Source organism: Rana temporaria, chromosome 11 (assembly GCF_905171775.1).
Source record: "Rana temporaria chromosome 11, aRanTem1.1, whole genome shotgun sequence".
Classification (NCBI taxonomy): domain Eukaryota; kingdom Metazoa; phylum Chordata; class Amphibia; order Anura; family Ranidae; genus Rana; species Rana temporaria.
Window position 1 is genome coordinate 31,595,355 of NC_053499.1, and position 17,427 is coordinate 31,612,781.

General features: G+C 45.2%; 1 protein-coding gene across 2 annotated transcripts in view; it reads right to left on the reverse strand.

The window, feature by feature from the left end:
• Positions 1-17,427, reverse strand: part of ELP4 (elongator acetyltransferase complex subunit 4) — a 372,514-nt gene that overhangs the window by 223,164 nt on the left and 131,923 nt on the right. For both annotated transcript variants that reach the window (XM_040328325.1, XM_040328324.1), the window contains exon 6: positions 14,049-14,142. In XM_040328325.1, coding sequence (XP_040184259.1) covers positions 14,049-14,142 — 94 coding nt within the window. The remainder of the gene's footprint in view (positions 1-14,048; positions 14,143-17,427) is intronic.

Genomic DNA, 17,427 nt, shown 5'->3' on the forward strand with positions numbered 1-17,427 from the left:
AAGCTATTTAACAGACAGACAAATAAACCTGGTTTAAATCTTTATTCTCTTAGAAGAATCAATAACTAAATCTGATTGAATGCTGCATGGGAAACCTCCACTTTTATTTAAGACTTATATACCTCAACTTCTATGGACATAAGTTCCAGGCTGACAATTTGTCATATGCCTATAAGGAAACAGTATCTGACAGTGGGTAAGGTGCATCTGAGCTAAAGTTGGCTACTTAGTCTCTGTAAACCTGTTTAATAATACATTATATGGGCAAATGTTTGTGGACAACTGGCCATCACTTGTTGGACATCCCATAACTATGGTCATAACAAGTTGGTTCCTTATGTGGCTATAACAGTCTATACTCTTCTTAGACTGCTGAAGTAATTTATGCTCATTCAGCCAAAAAAGCATTTGTGAGGTTGGGTACTGATGTTGGATGAGAAGACCTGTCTCACAACTGGTGTTCAAATTCATCATTAAAGGTGTTCAATAGGGTTGAGGTCAGGGCTATGTAAAGGTCATTCAAGTTCCTCCACACTAAACTGATAAAACCATGTCTGGAACAGAAAACAACATTCCCTAAAGGTTGGAAGAGCACATTTGTCCAAAATATATTTGCATGCCATAGCATCAAAGCCTAACTCCAGTTTAGGAAACTTTAAAAAGTTGGTTTGGACCAAGCTGGTTCAAATATACAAGCTCCTTCACTAATACATGCAGTGTCTGTTAGTGCTGTATAAACAGTATGTAACCTTAGCTACATAGAGTATACAGCACTGTATTCTGGCAGCAGGATAGGAACTTCCTGTTCCACTCCCAAAATAAAATAGTGTTGGGCTAAGCGCTGCTCAGCCATTCACAAGAAGATTTTTATTTGCTGAATGAATACAAAGCTGTCAGGTATGTTCTCACCGAGGCTGAGATGCCGAGAGCGGCTCACCCTTGCGACTTAGCGCACTCCGCCCCTGGAGGTGAGACAGAGGGAGGATGGTGCGAAGAGGCACTGGCTACCAGAAGGGAAGGTGAAGCTTGCTAGAAGATCAGGTAGCGCAGAACTGTAGGAGCAAGGCTGGAGGGAGGTCACTTAAGGGCAGGCCATGGGTCAGATACCAGAGACAGGAAGACAGTTCAATAAGTCCAAAACAGGAGATCAAGGGCTGAGATAAATAGGCAGATCGGAGGTGCAAGCAGGAGGTCAGGGGCTGGAGAGAGTTGCAGGTCCCAGGTGCAGGCTGAAGGTCAGGGGCTGGAGATAAGCAGCAAATCTGAGAGATAAGCCAGGGGTCAGGTCCAGGAGAGAGAGCAGAGTAGTCAAGCCGATCCGGGTCACAACAAGTTCAGGTACAGGTAACAGGAAGTCAGGTTACGCAGGAGCTGACAACAAACCAGCAACCTGTCATGGGGCCTGAGCTGACTTATATAGGCCTGCCAGGATTCTGATTGGTGCGCTCATGCGACCGGGCATGCACCGTTCTGCCAACCCACGCACGCACCGAAGGTCCGTTCCACCACGCGCGCAGGACGGCGGCTGGCAAGATTGTTTCTCTGACAAAAGCATCCTCTGATTGGCCGAGGCGAAAATTGCGACCTCATACGTCCATCTTCCATCAAAAGGAAGCCTTGTATATATTCAGAAAACACAAAGCTTCCTGTGAATGGCTGAGCATCGCTCAACCTGACTCAATTTTGTTTTCCGGGAGCAGAACGAGAAGTCCCCATCTCACTGCCGAAACACACTGCTGGATACTGTATGCTGATGCTACATACAATTCACACAGTGTTGACAGCTGCTGCAGCGCTGTGTGAAGGAAATTGTTTGTTTGCACCAGCTCGGGCTAAAATTAACCATTTAAAGTTCACTAACCACTTCCAGTCGGCTGTACGCATATATGCGGCCTCACGGAGTGTGGGCTTTAACGCGAGAGACCACATATATGTGACCTATGTAAATTCATTACTGTGCTAATGCCTGGTACACACAATAAGATTATCGGACGAACAATCCTACGGTTTTTCTTTGCATGCTAATCGCATATCAAAAATTAAGAGCTTACTAAAGTTATGAAAATTCTCGTACAGTAGGTGAACCCGATTTTGTGTCAATCTCGCTCTCTTTCTCAGCGAGATTGAGCACCTACGAGCCCCATCGCGGGAGCCAGCGCCGAGCTGGCTTGCCGCGATGGAGACAGAGCCGTCATAGAAGCGACGGGAGATCAGACTTGGATTCCCGCCAATTCTACACGTGTGCGGCGTTTGTTATGAATCCTGAAGGGGAAGTCCCCGCCGGATTTTAAATAAAAATCCGGCATGGGTCCCCCTCTCAGGAGCATACCGGGCCCTTAGGTCTGTTATGGGTTGTAAGGAGAGCCCCACTACGCCGGAAAAAACGGCGTAGGGGGTCCCCCTACAATCCATACCAGACCCGTATCCAAAGCACGCTACCCGGCCAGCCAGGAAGGGAGTGGGGACGAGCGAGCGCCCCCCCCCCCCCTCCTGAGCCGTACCAGGCTGCATGCCCTCAACATGGGGGGGTTGGGTGCTCTGGGGCAGGGGGGCGCACTGCGGCCCCCCCACCTCAGAGCACCCTGTCCCCATGTTGATGAGGACAGGGCCCCTTCCCGACAACCCTGGCCGTTGGTTGTCGGGGTATGCGGGCGGGAGGCTTATCGGAATCTGGGAGCCCCCTTTAATAAGGGGGCCCCCAGATACCGGCCCCCCACCCTAAGTGAATGAGTATGGGGTACATCGTACCCTTACCCATTCACCTGCAAGAAAAGTGGTAAAAACACAAATAAATCACACAGTGTATTAAAATATTTTATTTTTCTGCTCCGGAGGCCGCCCCCTGTCTTCTTTATTAGCTCTTTTACCAGGGGGGGCTTCTTCTTTGACGTCTTCGGGTGGGTGGGGGCCGCCGTCTGGTTCTCTTCCACCGCCGGGGGGGGGGGTGGCTTTTAAAAAAGCCCCCACCCCCCCGGCGGGTTTCCTCCGGCGTCTTCGGCGGGGCTCTTCTTCTTCCGCTATCCCGACGGGTCTTCTCAACTCTCCAGGGTTCTCCTTCTGTCTTCGCCGCTCTCCGTTGTTGACTCGGCGCACCCCGGTTCTTCGTCTCGCTGTCCGGTGTCTTCTTCCGTGCTGTACGTCTTCTCCTTCCGTGCTGTGATGAGTTCTTCTTCCGTGCTGTGACGTCATGTTCTTCACTTCTCTCCTTCTCCCGATGTTGACTCGCCGGTCCTCCTCGCTGAAATGACGGATGCGCGCCTTGCATCGGACCTATATAGGCCTCACAGTCCCATCATGCTCTGTACCTACCCATGTGATACCTACCACGTGGTAGGTATCACATGGGTAGGTACAGAGCATGATGGGACTGTGAGGCCTATATAGGTCCGATGCAAGGCGCGCATCCGTCATTTCAGCGAGGAGGACCGGCGAGTCAACATCGGGAGAAGGAGAGAAGTGAAGAACATGACGTCACAGCACGGAAGAAGAACTCATCACAGCACGGAAGGAGAAGACGTACAGCACGGAAGAAGACACCGGACAGCGAGACGAAGAACCGGGGTGCGCCGAGTCAACAACGGAGAGCGGCGAAGACAGAAGGAGAACCCCGGAGAGTTGAGAAGACCCGTCGGGATAGCGGAAGAAGAAGAGCCCCGCCGAAGACGCCGGAGGAAACCCGCCGGGGGGGTGGGGGCTTTTTTAAAAGCCACCCCCCCCCGGCGGTGGAAGAGAACCAGACGGCGGCCCCCACCCACCCCGAAGACGTCAAAGAAGAAGCCCCCCCTGGTAAAAGAGCTAATAAAGAAGACAGGGGGCGGCCTCCGGAGCAGAAAAATAAAATATTTTAATACACTGTGTGGTTTATTTGTGTTTTTACCACTTTTCTTGCAGGTGAATGGGTAGGGGTACGATGTACCCCATACTCATTCACTTAGGGTGGGGGGCCGGTATCTGGGGGCCCCCTTATTAAAGGGGGCTCCCAGATTCCGATAAGCCTCCCGCCCGCATACCCCGACAACCAACGGCCAGGGTTGTCGGGAAGGGGCCCTGTCCTCATCAACATGGGGACAGGGTGCTCTGAGGTGGGGGGGCCGCAGTGCGCCCCCCTGCCCCAGAGCACCCAACCCCCCCATGTTGAGGGCATGCAGCCTGGTACGGCTCAGGAGGGGGGGGGGCGCTCGCTCGTCCCCACTCCCTTCCTGGCTGGCCGGGTAGCGTGCTTTGGATACGGGTCTGGTATGGATTGTAGGGGGACCCCCTACGCCGTTTTTTTCGGCGTAGAGGGGGCTCTCCTTACAACCCATAACAGACCTAAGGGCCCGGTATGCTCCTGAGGGGGGGACCCATGCCGGATTTTTATTTAAAATCCGGCGGGGACTTCCCCCTCAGGATTCATAACAAACGCCGCACACGTGTAGAATTGGCGGGAATCCAAGTCGGATCTCCCGTCGCTTCTATGACGCGCTTGCTGGGATGTGCTGTCACTATTCCAGTGAATGTGAGATGTCGGCGAGATCTCGGCACCCTGTCGCCGAGTATCAGCGCGACGCTGTCGTGCTGAAAGCACAATATCACAAACACCTACTGTACAACAGAATAAAAATCGTAAGTGATGTAATGTGTTGCAGTGTATTTGTATTGCATTTTCGAACAACTCCTGTACTGATTAAACGAAAATTGTACGATCTGGTATCGTACAAAAAAAACGTTTGAGCATGTTCGATCGGATAATATCAGATGAACTGTCACGATCGGCTCTTGAAAGCTCTGTACCAACAATCAGATTATCGTAAGAATGCTTCGAAAAGAGGAATTTTTCATACGATTTTCTGATCAAGTGTATGGGGCTTAAGTATGCGCTCCTAGCGCGCACAGTAATTGGAGGATACTGGAAAGTGCCTGATGCATACTTGTGATCGGGAGTTTTCCAATCATCGGAATCGGAATGCTCTCCTCCCGGCATTTAGAACCTCTTAAAGGGCTTGGAGGTGGCAGCGGGAAGAAGCTAAAATATGTACCGTATTTGCCGGCGTATAAGACGACCCCCTAATTTTTCAGAAAAAATGTTGGTTTTGGGATATACTGGCCGTATAAGACTACCCCCTTCCTACTAGTCATGCCTCGCCTCACGGTGCCACCATTACATGCCAGACTCTGCCACTACATGCCTCACTGTGCCCCATTACATGCCAGACTCACTGTGCCCCATTACATGCAAGACTGGCTGTGCCCCATTACATGCCAGACTCACTATATCCCATTACATGCCAGACTCACTGTGCCCCATTACATGCCTCACTGTGCAACTGTACAAGTATTGCACAGTACTGTGCAACTGTAAAAGTATTACATGCCAGACTCACTGTGCCATTACATGCCAGACTCACTGTGCCCCATTACATGCCTCACTGTGCCACTACATCGGACGAGAGAGCCTTCGTGATAGGCGGACACTAGATGGGGGCCAGATTCACAAAGAGATACGACGGCGTATCTCCTGATACGCCGTCGTATCTCTGAGATCCGACGGTCGGATCTATGCGACTGATTCATAAGAATCAGTTACGCATAGATCTCCTTTAGATCCGACTGGTGTAAGTGACTTACACCGTCGGATCTTAGGCTGCAATATCCCGCCGGCCGCTAGGTGTCGCTTCGGTTTTTTACGCGAGGAATATGCAAATTCCGATTTCCGCCGATTCAGAAACGAACGCCCGCCCGTCGCTTTTTTTTTACGTCGTTTGCGTTCGGCTTTTTCCGGCGGATAGTGAATTTCGCCGGGGAGTTATGATTTTAAGGGGTTAAAAAGTCGTCTTATACGCTGGAAAATACGGTAGTTAGGCTTTAGCAGCGCCCTTCGCTGGAATGACCAAAACGCAAGCAAGCATTTGCAGTGCGCCCACATACTTCTGGAAAAATAGTAGGTGTAATGGGTGTCCACAAGTATTTGGTCATATAATGTACATCAAAACCATATAAACTATAGTAACTTCATCCCACTTATCCAGTAGTATTGGCACCACAGCAAACATTATTTCTCAGTTAGGCTAGAAAACCTACTGTAAAAGTTGGGACTCATTGAGTTTGGCATGGTATCTGCTATATGCCTAAAATTACCCTTGTATACATACATACGTCTACATTAGGAACATTAGATTGTAAGCTTTGATGGGACACAATCTGTCATAAAGATTGAACTTTGTAAAAGTCCTTAAAATGCTTGTACAAGTATGGGAAATAAATACAGATCAATATGTTTACGTCTTTGAAAAAAAAAAAATCTATTTGTGATCTTTTCCCCTGGCTCTGCTTGCCTGGTATCCTTGATTCTAAGTTGATTTATCATTTAGGAGGAGCACAACTTTGCACACTGAACTGTGGGAAATGTTATGACATGCCTATTTCCATAGTTACCACAGTAAGCGGGGAGCGGTTCCTGTCAGGGACCAATTTACTTCTCCAGAGGGGCACTGCCACCAAAGGCAAAGCTTGCAATGCCCAGGAGTCTCCACAGACTGAAATCGGAGCAGAGCAAGCTAAATGAACAGAGATTCCACACTGCCAAGGCAACTGGCAAAAGAAGATAAAGATGCCAGATGGCTAGATGCAAAGCAGATTAGATACAAGACATTTAATTATTGCTATATCAAAGTATGGTGGAACACAGACATTCACCAAGGAGTGATGACTGTTGTTTTTAGTCACAGTTAGTACATATCTACTATTTAGGTGTATTCTGATCTCGCCTACAAAAAACTGAAGAGATTCACTGATATGAACGGCTACCCCTCCGGAGTTTGTGGATTATGCTGAATAAAAGGCTTAGCTACCCAAGGGCATTTCACAACTATGACCTCTGAACTAGTGATGTGAGTTTCCTGTAACAATTTGAGGATTATGTCTTTTAAAGTAATCAAATACAGGGGAATTTTTTGACCTTAGTATTCAAATCTGCAAACATTCCAGGACAGCAAATTAAAGCAGACCTATACTCTGTATATTCCTTTGAAGAATACATGGGAATCTTGAACCTTCAGCAAGCGGTTGACCATTTGACTAATGCAGAAGGACCTTGGCTTACCCAAACCTTTTTCTTATTGCTTTTTATTACAAAATGTGTATTACTTTTTATATTTTATGACAAACTTCATAATGGCACTGGGCCTTAAAGTGGAGTTCCACCCATTTTTTCATGTTTGTCTGTGCTGCATGGCCTAATCTCATAGTGTTCAGAATGGACAATTTTTATTTATTTTGTTGCTTGTAAAAAGCTTTATTTTGTAGTCCTGAAGGACTACAAAATAAAGGTATTTACAAGCAACAAAATAAATAAAAATTGTCCATTCTGAACACTGTTGTCAATTGTCCATAATGAATTACTTCCTCCTCCTTATTAGCCTAGGCTATTAAGTCACAAGGCTATTCGCAAGGGTTTCTGGAATAGGCATCATGTATCCCAGTAGTCCTTGCAAATAGCCTATTTGCATAGAGAAGGGGCGGCAACTTCCTCTGACACTCCCGTTGCTATGGAAACCTGACTGAAACCTATTACATCGCTTGTGCAGCACTGAGCATGTGCAAGATCTGCAAGGCTGAAATCCAGGAAGTCATACAGTCTGGCTTCATGATGCCCACACTTAAGATGGCCACGGTCTATTTCTAGATTATAAACTAACTAAATGCTCTAACAACCTAACAAAACGGACCTTAGTTTACAGACTAACTTAACTAGACTACATTAAGCTTGTGTATTACAGGGGTATTTATATTTAAAAAGTGAAATTGTGGGTGGAACTCCCCTTTAATCCTTTTTTCTTGGATAGAGTGGGAGAGATAAAACTCCTTTCAGGTTTTTACTTTGGTCAGAGGTTCCACTGGAGATTAAAATGCTTGTCAAGCTATCGTCTTCCTGTCCCAGGGATCACCGCTCCCTTCATTTATATTTATTTTTCAGTCAGACAGGAAGAATGGTAAAATCTCTACAACAGGGTCACAGACAGAAAAAATATATAAAAAACGTTAGTCTTTCCACGTTTTTCTAAACTAACCTAAAACATTTTGGCTGGAATTTTACTTTCTAACCCTTTCCATTTGTAGTGTCAGTGCAGGATCCATGTATAGTTGCCATATAACCAACAAAAGTCACTGCCCCTACCTATGACTGGTCTATACAATAAGGAGCGCTGGAATGTGCACATATACATACAAAAACATAGAATATCCAGGCTCAAACTTACCGACCAATCACCAACCAACCAAATTCACCTGTCTAACTGTGTGCGTTAAAAACAGAGGTTTAGTTGCACGCATTTGCAAATGCATGTGTAAGCTGCAGGCCGCGTCTGTTTTTAACGCACACAGTTAGACAGGTGAATTTGGTTGGTTGCCGATTGGTCGGTAAGTTTGAGCCTGGATATTCTATGTTTTTGTATGTATATGCTCCTTATTGTATAGACCAGTCATAGGTAGGGGCAGTGACTTTTGTTTCTTGTATTTATGTCATTGTGGTCAGGCAGCATACTGGCACCTTTGCTTCCATGTGCTGAGTGTGCAGTGTGCTCCTGCTCCTTTAATGAGGGCTGGGTTACCTCCAGTCACCTGCCCCTTATCTATCCATCAGCAGTCATGTGCTCCTACTGAGGAGACATAAAATGCAATGTTATAGTTAGGACTGCAGTATACAGAGCACCTTGACAGGGCCTGCAGCTTACACATGCATTTGCAAATGCGTGCAACTAAACCTCTGTTTTTAACGCACACAGTTAGACAGGTAAATTTGGTTGGTTGCTGATTGGTCGGTAAGTTTGAGCCTGGATATTCTATGTTTTTGTATATAGTTGCCATATACACAGTTCATCAACAGAATCCATTGATGAGCAGCCAGTATATTTGAGACATTTGTCTGTTTCTTCCCTTCTCTATCCTTCATCTTGGGAGGAATGGCAGTGTTGAGTAGTAACCTGCATATACTAAAGCTAGCCATATACATAAATCCATAGGTTCCCCTCCCTTGCTAAATGACATCAAGAGAAAATTGGAGTCACGTATGGCGACCTTAAACCATGCAAACCACTGAGTTCAACAACCAGTCTGGCCTACCACTGCAATCCTATCACTAGTTTAGCTAGTACTGGTGACATGTGATTCTTCTTGCATTAAGGTAAAAAAGGTTTAGGCATCAGCATCACCCTTCAACCTCGGTTTAACTTACCAGAGCCCTCATTCAATCCGATCCAGCACTGTGCACATCTGCAGCTCCTCTCTCCCTCACTTATGGGTCTCGCTGGCTTTGCTGGGGCACCGTGAGCCATTAGCTCCCAGTGCTATCAAACAAAGCCATAGACGAGGGGGCAGGGCCGGGTCCTGCTGTCTGTCACTGGACAAGTGCCCCCATGGGAAGCAGCTTCCTGCTGGGTCACTGGACAGAGAGGAGGAGCCAGAAGCGCCAGCGGGGTCCCAAGAAGAGGAGGTTCGTGGCCGCTCTGCACAGAGCAGGCAAGTATATCAGGGTTTGTTATTTATTTTATTTTTTTACCTTTACAATCGATTTAAAGATAACCAGAATGATTGCAAAGTATTAGGACTGAAAAAAAGCACAGCATACTTGCACATTATGGTACACTTGCTCTCCTCCAGGAATGATAGGCTCAGGCTCCAGTAGCAGCTCAGACTGCCTCTGTCAATTCTCCCGCTGTTTCTTCAAGGTCCCGCAATGTTCCTCTTGGGCCTTTGGGTGGCTAATTATGATGTAGCTCCTGCGTATGTGCACAGGAATTACAGCATCCCAGGCACCCAGCTCTATTTTTCAATGTCCCAAAAATGAGCAGGGGTGTAAACTACATGGGGGAAGGGTATTTGGTTGTTTTTATTGAAAGATGATTCCCATTCACCTTCTATCAGGTCACAAATTGGTAAAGGGGTTCACAGGGATACATACAAGAGTTATTACTGTATTCTTATTATATTAATACAGAATTTATTATCCAGGACCTTCTAACGATCCCTGTAACCGCTCGGATGTGTGGTTGCATGTGTACAACCATAGTGTTTGTCAGCTTGTCATTGAATTGTATAGGCTGCTGGCAGCAGCAGTACGCAAACACCTGTAACTCCTGGGTGCAGAAATATGCTCCCTTTTGACAGTGTACGCCTCTTGGCAGCCATGTGGACTAAAACCTGAAAGAACCAAATTGCCCTGCTTTTTACGTTTGTCATTAAATCTTAAAGCCCAAAGTAAAGTTAGTTGTATAATAACCAACCTTGACACCAGGTAAACTGTGCATACAATGCCTTCATATTTCAAAATACATCCAGATCCAAAACACCTGCTATTGTTGGTTCAACTTTTGAAAGCAAGAGCTAGTTGACATTGCTAGGACACTGAGCTGAGCTAGAACACATGGTAAAATAATAGTCCCCATCTGTTTGGACCAGTAGTGGTCAGCTTACTTGAAATAAAGGTCCTTAAAGGCAGCCCCTGACATTACCAAAGGCACGCCAATAATATTTAGTAAATGTAATTCTACAGAAAGCTGTCAGAGACTGTAGACATGGAACAGAAGATGGCCAGAGACAATAGGCATGCTATAGGAAATTGTCAGAAACTATTGACATGCTACACAAGACAGTCGGAGAATGTGAACCTGCTATAGAGACTGAAGACATGCTTCATAAGACTGTCATAGGCTAGAGATCACAAATATTAAAGCCCATTTACAAATGAATGCCTCCACATTTGTGTGTGCTCCTTACAGCCCCTGTGTAAAAAAAAAAAAAAAAAAGTGAAATCTTTTCTTTTGAGTCCACTGAGTGACACTGCAATTCAAGAATTCTACTACAGTCGGGTGTCTCCAAAGTGACTCACCTGTTGCTGATCGGGCTTGTCGGTCCTGCCTACTTAAGCCTTCCTGTTCACTTGCTCTATGCCTTCACCTTGGTCAACATCACAGAGACTATCTCCTGCGTTCCTGCTGTTGAAGACTTGCTTGGCTGACATGCCTTCTGGTTCCTGCTGGCTGTTCTACTACGTTCTTCTCTGGCTCTATGACATTAGGCTCGGCTGACTATCCAATCTGGTTCCTGAACTCAGGCTATGTTTTGACTACGCTTACTCTGTTTATCTTTTTATTATTATTATTATTATACAAGTGTAATTTAACTGTACTTCTGTCTCGGTCTGATTCATGGTTTCTGACATCAGGTTATACTGACTGCCACATTCAAAAGGCTGAGACACTGGCAAACAAAATAAAACTCTGAAAAGCCAGTCCCCACGTAAGCCATCCTCTACCCAGCATGCCACAGTTTTGTAAGCAGCAGTAAACAGGACCAATAATACAGAAAGATGGGACCCGTGTCCCTTGATGGACTCAAAGATAAAAAATATTTTAGGGTGTGTGCGAAAATCCTATTTTCTTTGTCAGCCATTGGAGGGACACCAGAAATCAAGAATTATTTTACAATTAGGACCTCCAAAAGCAATTGATAGACCAAATACATGTTTGAGGACTATAGCATGTCAGAGGTATCAGAATGAAGCAATTCGCAAAACAAGCTAGATGGAGACACCTTCGCTAAAGAAAAACAGTTTTAATGGGAACTCCTGAGTGAATGAGCAAAGGGCCTCTGCCAGTGATAATAAGGGCCAACCAGCAATCAACCAGGGAAGAACAGACCAAGAACTGTTAAGTCAAAAGAGATTCCTCCATCTAACATACAGAGTGTATCAGGGGATAGAAAGAGAACACTGTACTTCTGCCTAACTAGTTCCACAACACATGATTAAAAGAATCGAACAACCTGCCCCACACCTCTGCCTCCTGTTGTGCCGAAGATTAAGAACAGAAAAAAATAGGAGGAATTTCCTCAAAATAATACAAGGTTATCCAGGTAAGACTATCAGGGGAAAGCATTAGGGTAAACGCCAGATTTACTAATTAAAGTACACCCGGGAGATGCTAAATTAAACAGATCCTTATCAACAAGAGAACCAGCCAAAGCTGATTCACTTGGAGCTTACGGGTCAGGACATCCTTCAGTAATGTGTAGGATTGATGGTAAGCAAATACTCAAAGGACTTAACAGCACCCAAGGGTTGGATTGCTCCCCTTTAAGAAGGGGTGCAAGTTCAAGATGGGAACCACTCTTTAGGCAAGCTCCTGCAGAGGAAGGTAGCAATGAACCAAAAGTGAGGGAAACAGTTGAATGGTCAATTTAGCCTGAAGCTACCGGAAGTGATCTGAACACCCAAATGCTAAGAAGGTATCTTGCGCACTGACCCAGGAGAACAAACAAACAGCTCTCCAATCTAAGATGTGGGAGCACACCTTTGTGCAGAAGGTTGAGCAGAAGAGATAGAGAAGAGTGGCTACAATCCCTACTTCTAGAATGAGAGGAAGGCTCAGACTGCTAATGTGCTACTACTGCTGCAGTAGACAAAAGGGGAAAGGGGGCAATTCAACCCTTCCACTGACCTCCTGCATTGAGGCAGGACCACACTCCGACCACCAGTAGCAATTCTATGATAGTGTCAAGAACAGGTCGGGAGGGTTGACTTCCCTCAAAAGAACAACTGGCTCAGATATTCCTTGCGTATCGTTGGTGTCCTAAAAATGTAGTCAAAGTGTTCTATGTGAATATAGTGTCAAGCGATAAAACTGCTTAGATGCTTGCAACTGGCAGTCACAGCTGAAGTGCAAGGATCCAGACATTTGTTTTAAATGTCCAGTGAAAAGAGGGCCTACCCTAGCAATGACAGGGCCTTTCTGAGACACTTAACCCACAGTGACACATTTCAAAAATCAAGGTCACCGACAACACAGGTAGCAACATTTCTTTGGTCACTATGTCCCATTGAGGAAGAGATCTTTTGTGGATGCAAAACGCTGGGTTACACTTTGCAGAAATAAAAGTATATACTGATTGTACCAAAGTGCTGGTGATGGCTCATCCTTCTACTCGAGTCTATGTCTACTAAAGCATGTCCTCTGTCTCCAGCAATTTTAATTACATGTTTGCTGTCCCTGACTATCTCCTGTAGCATGTCTGCAGTTTCTGACCATCTCCTTTAGCAATCCTCAAGCCTATGACAACCATCTGTTGCAAGTCTACTGTCTGACAGTTTTTGGCAACACTAAATTTACTGAATATTATGTGTGGCCCTTTGGTGATGCCATGGGCCACATGTAAGGCCTACTATATCAATATAGATTGAAAAAGAATATTACTTGTGCCAGATTTGATCTCTCTCTCAGAAAGATCTATCACCCAAGATCCGAGGGAAAAAAAAAACACAAAAAGAGAAAGGGATTGAAAGGGCACAGAAAAAGCAAGATAGTGTAAAGTAAATAAACCAAACCATTTATAGTGGATGCCAGTCAAAAGAATTAATTTCTCCACTGGCTGGAGTGGGCACTTGAGCCACAAGTTGGGCACCAGGGGTTTGGATGCTTAAAATGAATACCCCTCCCAAAGTCAAACGATCTCATGCAATAAGGTATGTCTTGGGTAAAAAAATATTACCCTTCTTTTATATTTTTATTTGTAAAATTAAACCCTGGAGCTGTGAAGAAAAATATATTACTATAGGGAAAACAAAGAACAATAAGTGCCTAGTGGCAATTGAACACAGAAGGTCACCATGCTAGATCACGGTACTAGCCAGTAAGCTACTGTTTTGTGCAATAAAATCAAAGCATAGAGTTTACACTCAGATGTGTTCTGACCTCATTCCTCCACTGTGAATCCAGTTTACATTCCCTCTCTTCAGACACCATGTGCAGTTAATCAGCCATTAGGAGAAATATTGCGCTTAAGCATATTTCAGAAATATGGTTGAGTGCTTTTATGCTGTCTTGTCATGTCCACTGAGAACGCATTACGTATTACCATTTCAGCTACCTGGCCTTAATCTCCCTGTTTACATTATCGGTGCTTAGAAACAGCTTGTGCACTGTTCCTTTTTCCAAGACCTTTTCACAGGCCCCAGAGAGATGGCACAGCACAATTAGTTACATGATGACAGGCCAGATAGTAAAGGTGCTGGGTACCTGGGGATTGGATCCATCAAACCCTCCCTGGTGAACTGCTTGCTGGATAGAATGCAGGAGCTGGCTGTAGTCACAGGTCATCTTGCTTGAAGAGCTAGAGGGGCAAGAGAGAACATAATAACAATAAACAATCAATTATCCACCTGTTTACGTAAATTTTCAGTGATTCTATTGGTCTTTTCATTAAAGGATAAGTGCACCTTAACCACTTAAGGACCTTGGGTGTTTTTCAGACTTGGCGTTTACAAGACTAAAACTGTTTTTTCTGCTAGAAAATTACTTAAAACGCCCAAATATTATATATATTTTTTTATAACACCCTAGAGAATAAAATGGCAGTCAGTGCAATACTTTTTGTCAAACCGTATTTGTGCAGCAGTCTTACAAGCACACGTTTTTTTGAATAACAAAATAAGACAATAAATTTGGCCCAATTTTTTTATATATTGTGAAAGATAATGTTACGCTGAGTAAAATGAGACCCAACATGTCACGCTTAAAAATTGCGCCCGCTCGTGGAATGGCGTCAAACTTTTACCCTTAAAAATCTCGATAGGCGACGTTTAAAAAATTCTATAGGTTGCATCTTTTGAGCTACAGAGGAGGTCTAGGGCTAGAATTATTGCTCTCGCTGTAACGATACCTCACTTGTGTGGTTTGAACACCGTTTTCATATGCGGGCGCTACTCACGTATGTGTTCACTTCTGTGCGCGAGCTCGTCGGGACGGGGCGCTTTAAAAAATAAAAAAATTGTGTTTTCTTATTTATTTTATTATTTTTTACACTGAAAAAAAAAAATGGATCACTTTTATTCCTATTGTAAACATCCCTTGTAATAGAAAAAAGCATGACAGGTCCTCATATTTAGACTTAAATGCAAAAAAAAAAAAAAAAGGAAAATTTTGTCATTTGAAAAAATGACTTTTAAAAAATGTTGCTTTAAGAAGCATGGGCGGAACTGACGTTTTGACGTCACTTCCGCCCTGCTATGCTATGGGGACGGGTGGGGGCCATCTTGCCCTCACTCGTATCCCCGCACAGCACGAGAAAGGACCCGTTCGCCTCCGCCGCTACCGACGGCTCCGGTAAGTGGCGTAGGCCGCGGGAGATAGGCCGCCGCCGATAACGGTGATCTCGCGGCGAACCTGCCGCGGAGACCACCGTTATCGTTTACAGGACCGCTCACGCTAAAGAAGGATATCCCGGTTGTGGCAGCAGCTGCTGCCGTTACCGAGATATCCATCTTTAAAAAAAGGATGTATATCAGGCTCCTTAAGTGGTTAAAAAAAAAGTATATTATATATATACACACACACACATACATACATCTTTTTACAGGAGCCTGGAAAGCATTGCACCCACAATCAGCAGATCGTGGGTGCATTGCAAGGCTCTTGCAGGCTCTGTGTGCAAGATGTTTAGCCACACATCATACAACCAAGCAGTTACACATTAACAGGAAGCATCAATGAACTACCACAGCACTCAACATCACCGTGGTAGTTCATTAAAAACAAGCCGACAGCTGCAAAGGTTGAGGGATCTTGTAGATTTCAATTCACAGAACTCTAAATGAATGACGTGGCCAGGCGGGCGGAGCCCAGCACTGTCATGTTCTCTGCAGACACTGGCAGGGAGCAGGGAGAGAAGATCCCGGCCACCCGTGACATTGGGGAGCTGGAGGGGTGCGGGGGCCAGTGGATTTGGAACATGTTACATGCTGAATATGGGTGTAACATGTTACAAAAGGTGAACTTATTCTTTATTAAACTCATGATGTCATATTACACCATGACAGTATAATTCAAACAACTGTTATCGTTAAAACTGGGCTCCGGTCAGCCTATAAAAATAACATTTTGGTGAGCCCTCTTACCCATATAGTAGGGGTCTAATTGTTTAGTCTAGGGCAGTGGTCTCCAAACTGCAGCCTGTGAGCCAAATGTGGCTCTTTGCTAGCCTATATCTGGCCTTGGGGCATTAACCTTCTTAATGACACCAAGAGTAGGATTTCTGTCACTGACACCAATGATGGGGCACTATTCCTCCAACATGATATTAGTTATGGGGCGCTATTCCCTCTACTGACGACAGGTGCTATGCAATTTCTATACTCCTACTGACCACAAAGCCTGTGTGTTTGTTTATTACCACTGAATCCAGGATAGTTACTACCCCCACTGGCCATAATCCAGCCCCCCCAAAATCTGAAGGACAGTAAACTGGCCTTTTGTTTAGACCGTTTAGAGACCTCTGGTCTAGGGGATAGAACAGAGGAAATCTTCCCTTATTTTTCACTATTCCTGCAGACGGCACTCTTCTGTGGTCCCACTCCAGACCTGGAACGTGTGGGGGCCCTCAATGTACAATGCAAAACAGCTGGTTCTGTATTGTATATGATCATGTCAGTGAAGGAGTGGCTGCACAACTAGAAAAGACAACTTGTTTTGTCTAGGGCAGTGGTCTCAAAACTGCGGCCTGGAGGCCAAATGCTAGCCTATATCTGGCCCTTGGGACACTATCTTTCCCATCGACACCGAAAGCAGGATTCTTGTCACTGACACCAATGATGGGGCACTATTTCTCCAACATGATATCAATGATGGGGCACTATTCCTTCTACTGACAACAGGCGCTATGTAATTTCTATACTCCCACTGACCAAAAAGGCTGTGTCGTTTATTGCCACTGAATCCAGAATATTTTCTACCCTCACTGGCCAAACTCCAGCCCACCTAAAGTCTGAAGTACAGTAAACTGGCCCTTTGTTTAAAAAGTTTGGTCTAGGGCAGGGGGTGGCCAAATTTTTTTCAGAGAGGGCCAGATTTGATGAAGTGAACATGCGTAAGGGCCAAACATTTTGCTGACATTCTTTGAACCATTACAATTTGGTCTAAGTGTGTTTGCCTGAGCAGTAATACACTGCCCAACAAGAATTCTCTTGCCTTTGTGGCTGTGTGTGGTGAAGAGATGAGCTCAGGCGTATTATTTGGATATACCGTATTTATTGGCGTATAACACGCACCTTAACGTTAGGAGGGAAGTTTCAGGAATTTTTTTTAAATAAAATACTGTGAAGCAAAATAAGTGTCATTGCCCATGAATGCAGCCTTGCCATTGCCATGAATCCAGCCTTGCCATTGCCATGAATGCAGCCTCTACATTGCCATGAATGCAGCCTGATCGATGCCCATCTGCAGCCTCGGAGGGGAGGCGGGACGAGCGCCAACAGATTACATACAGTAGAATCTCCTGTTTACACAGCAGCCTCTTTAATACAATGTCCCGCCTCCTATGATAGACAGAGGAGTTGTCCAATGGCAGGCCAGGAGACAAGACTTCCTATTACAGATGCCGCAGAGATTCTCCTGTATGTAA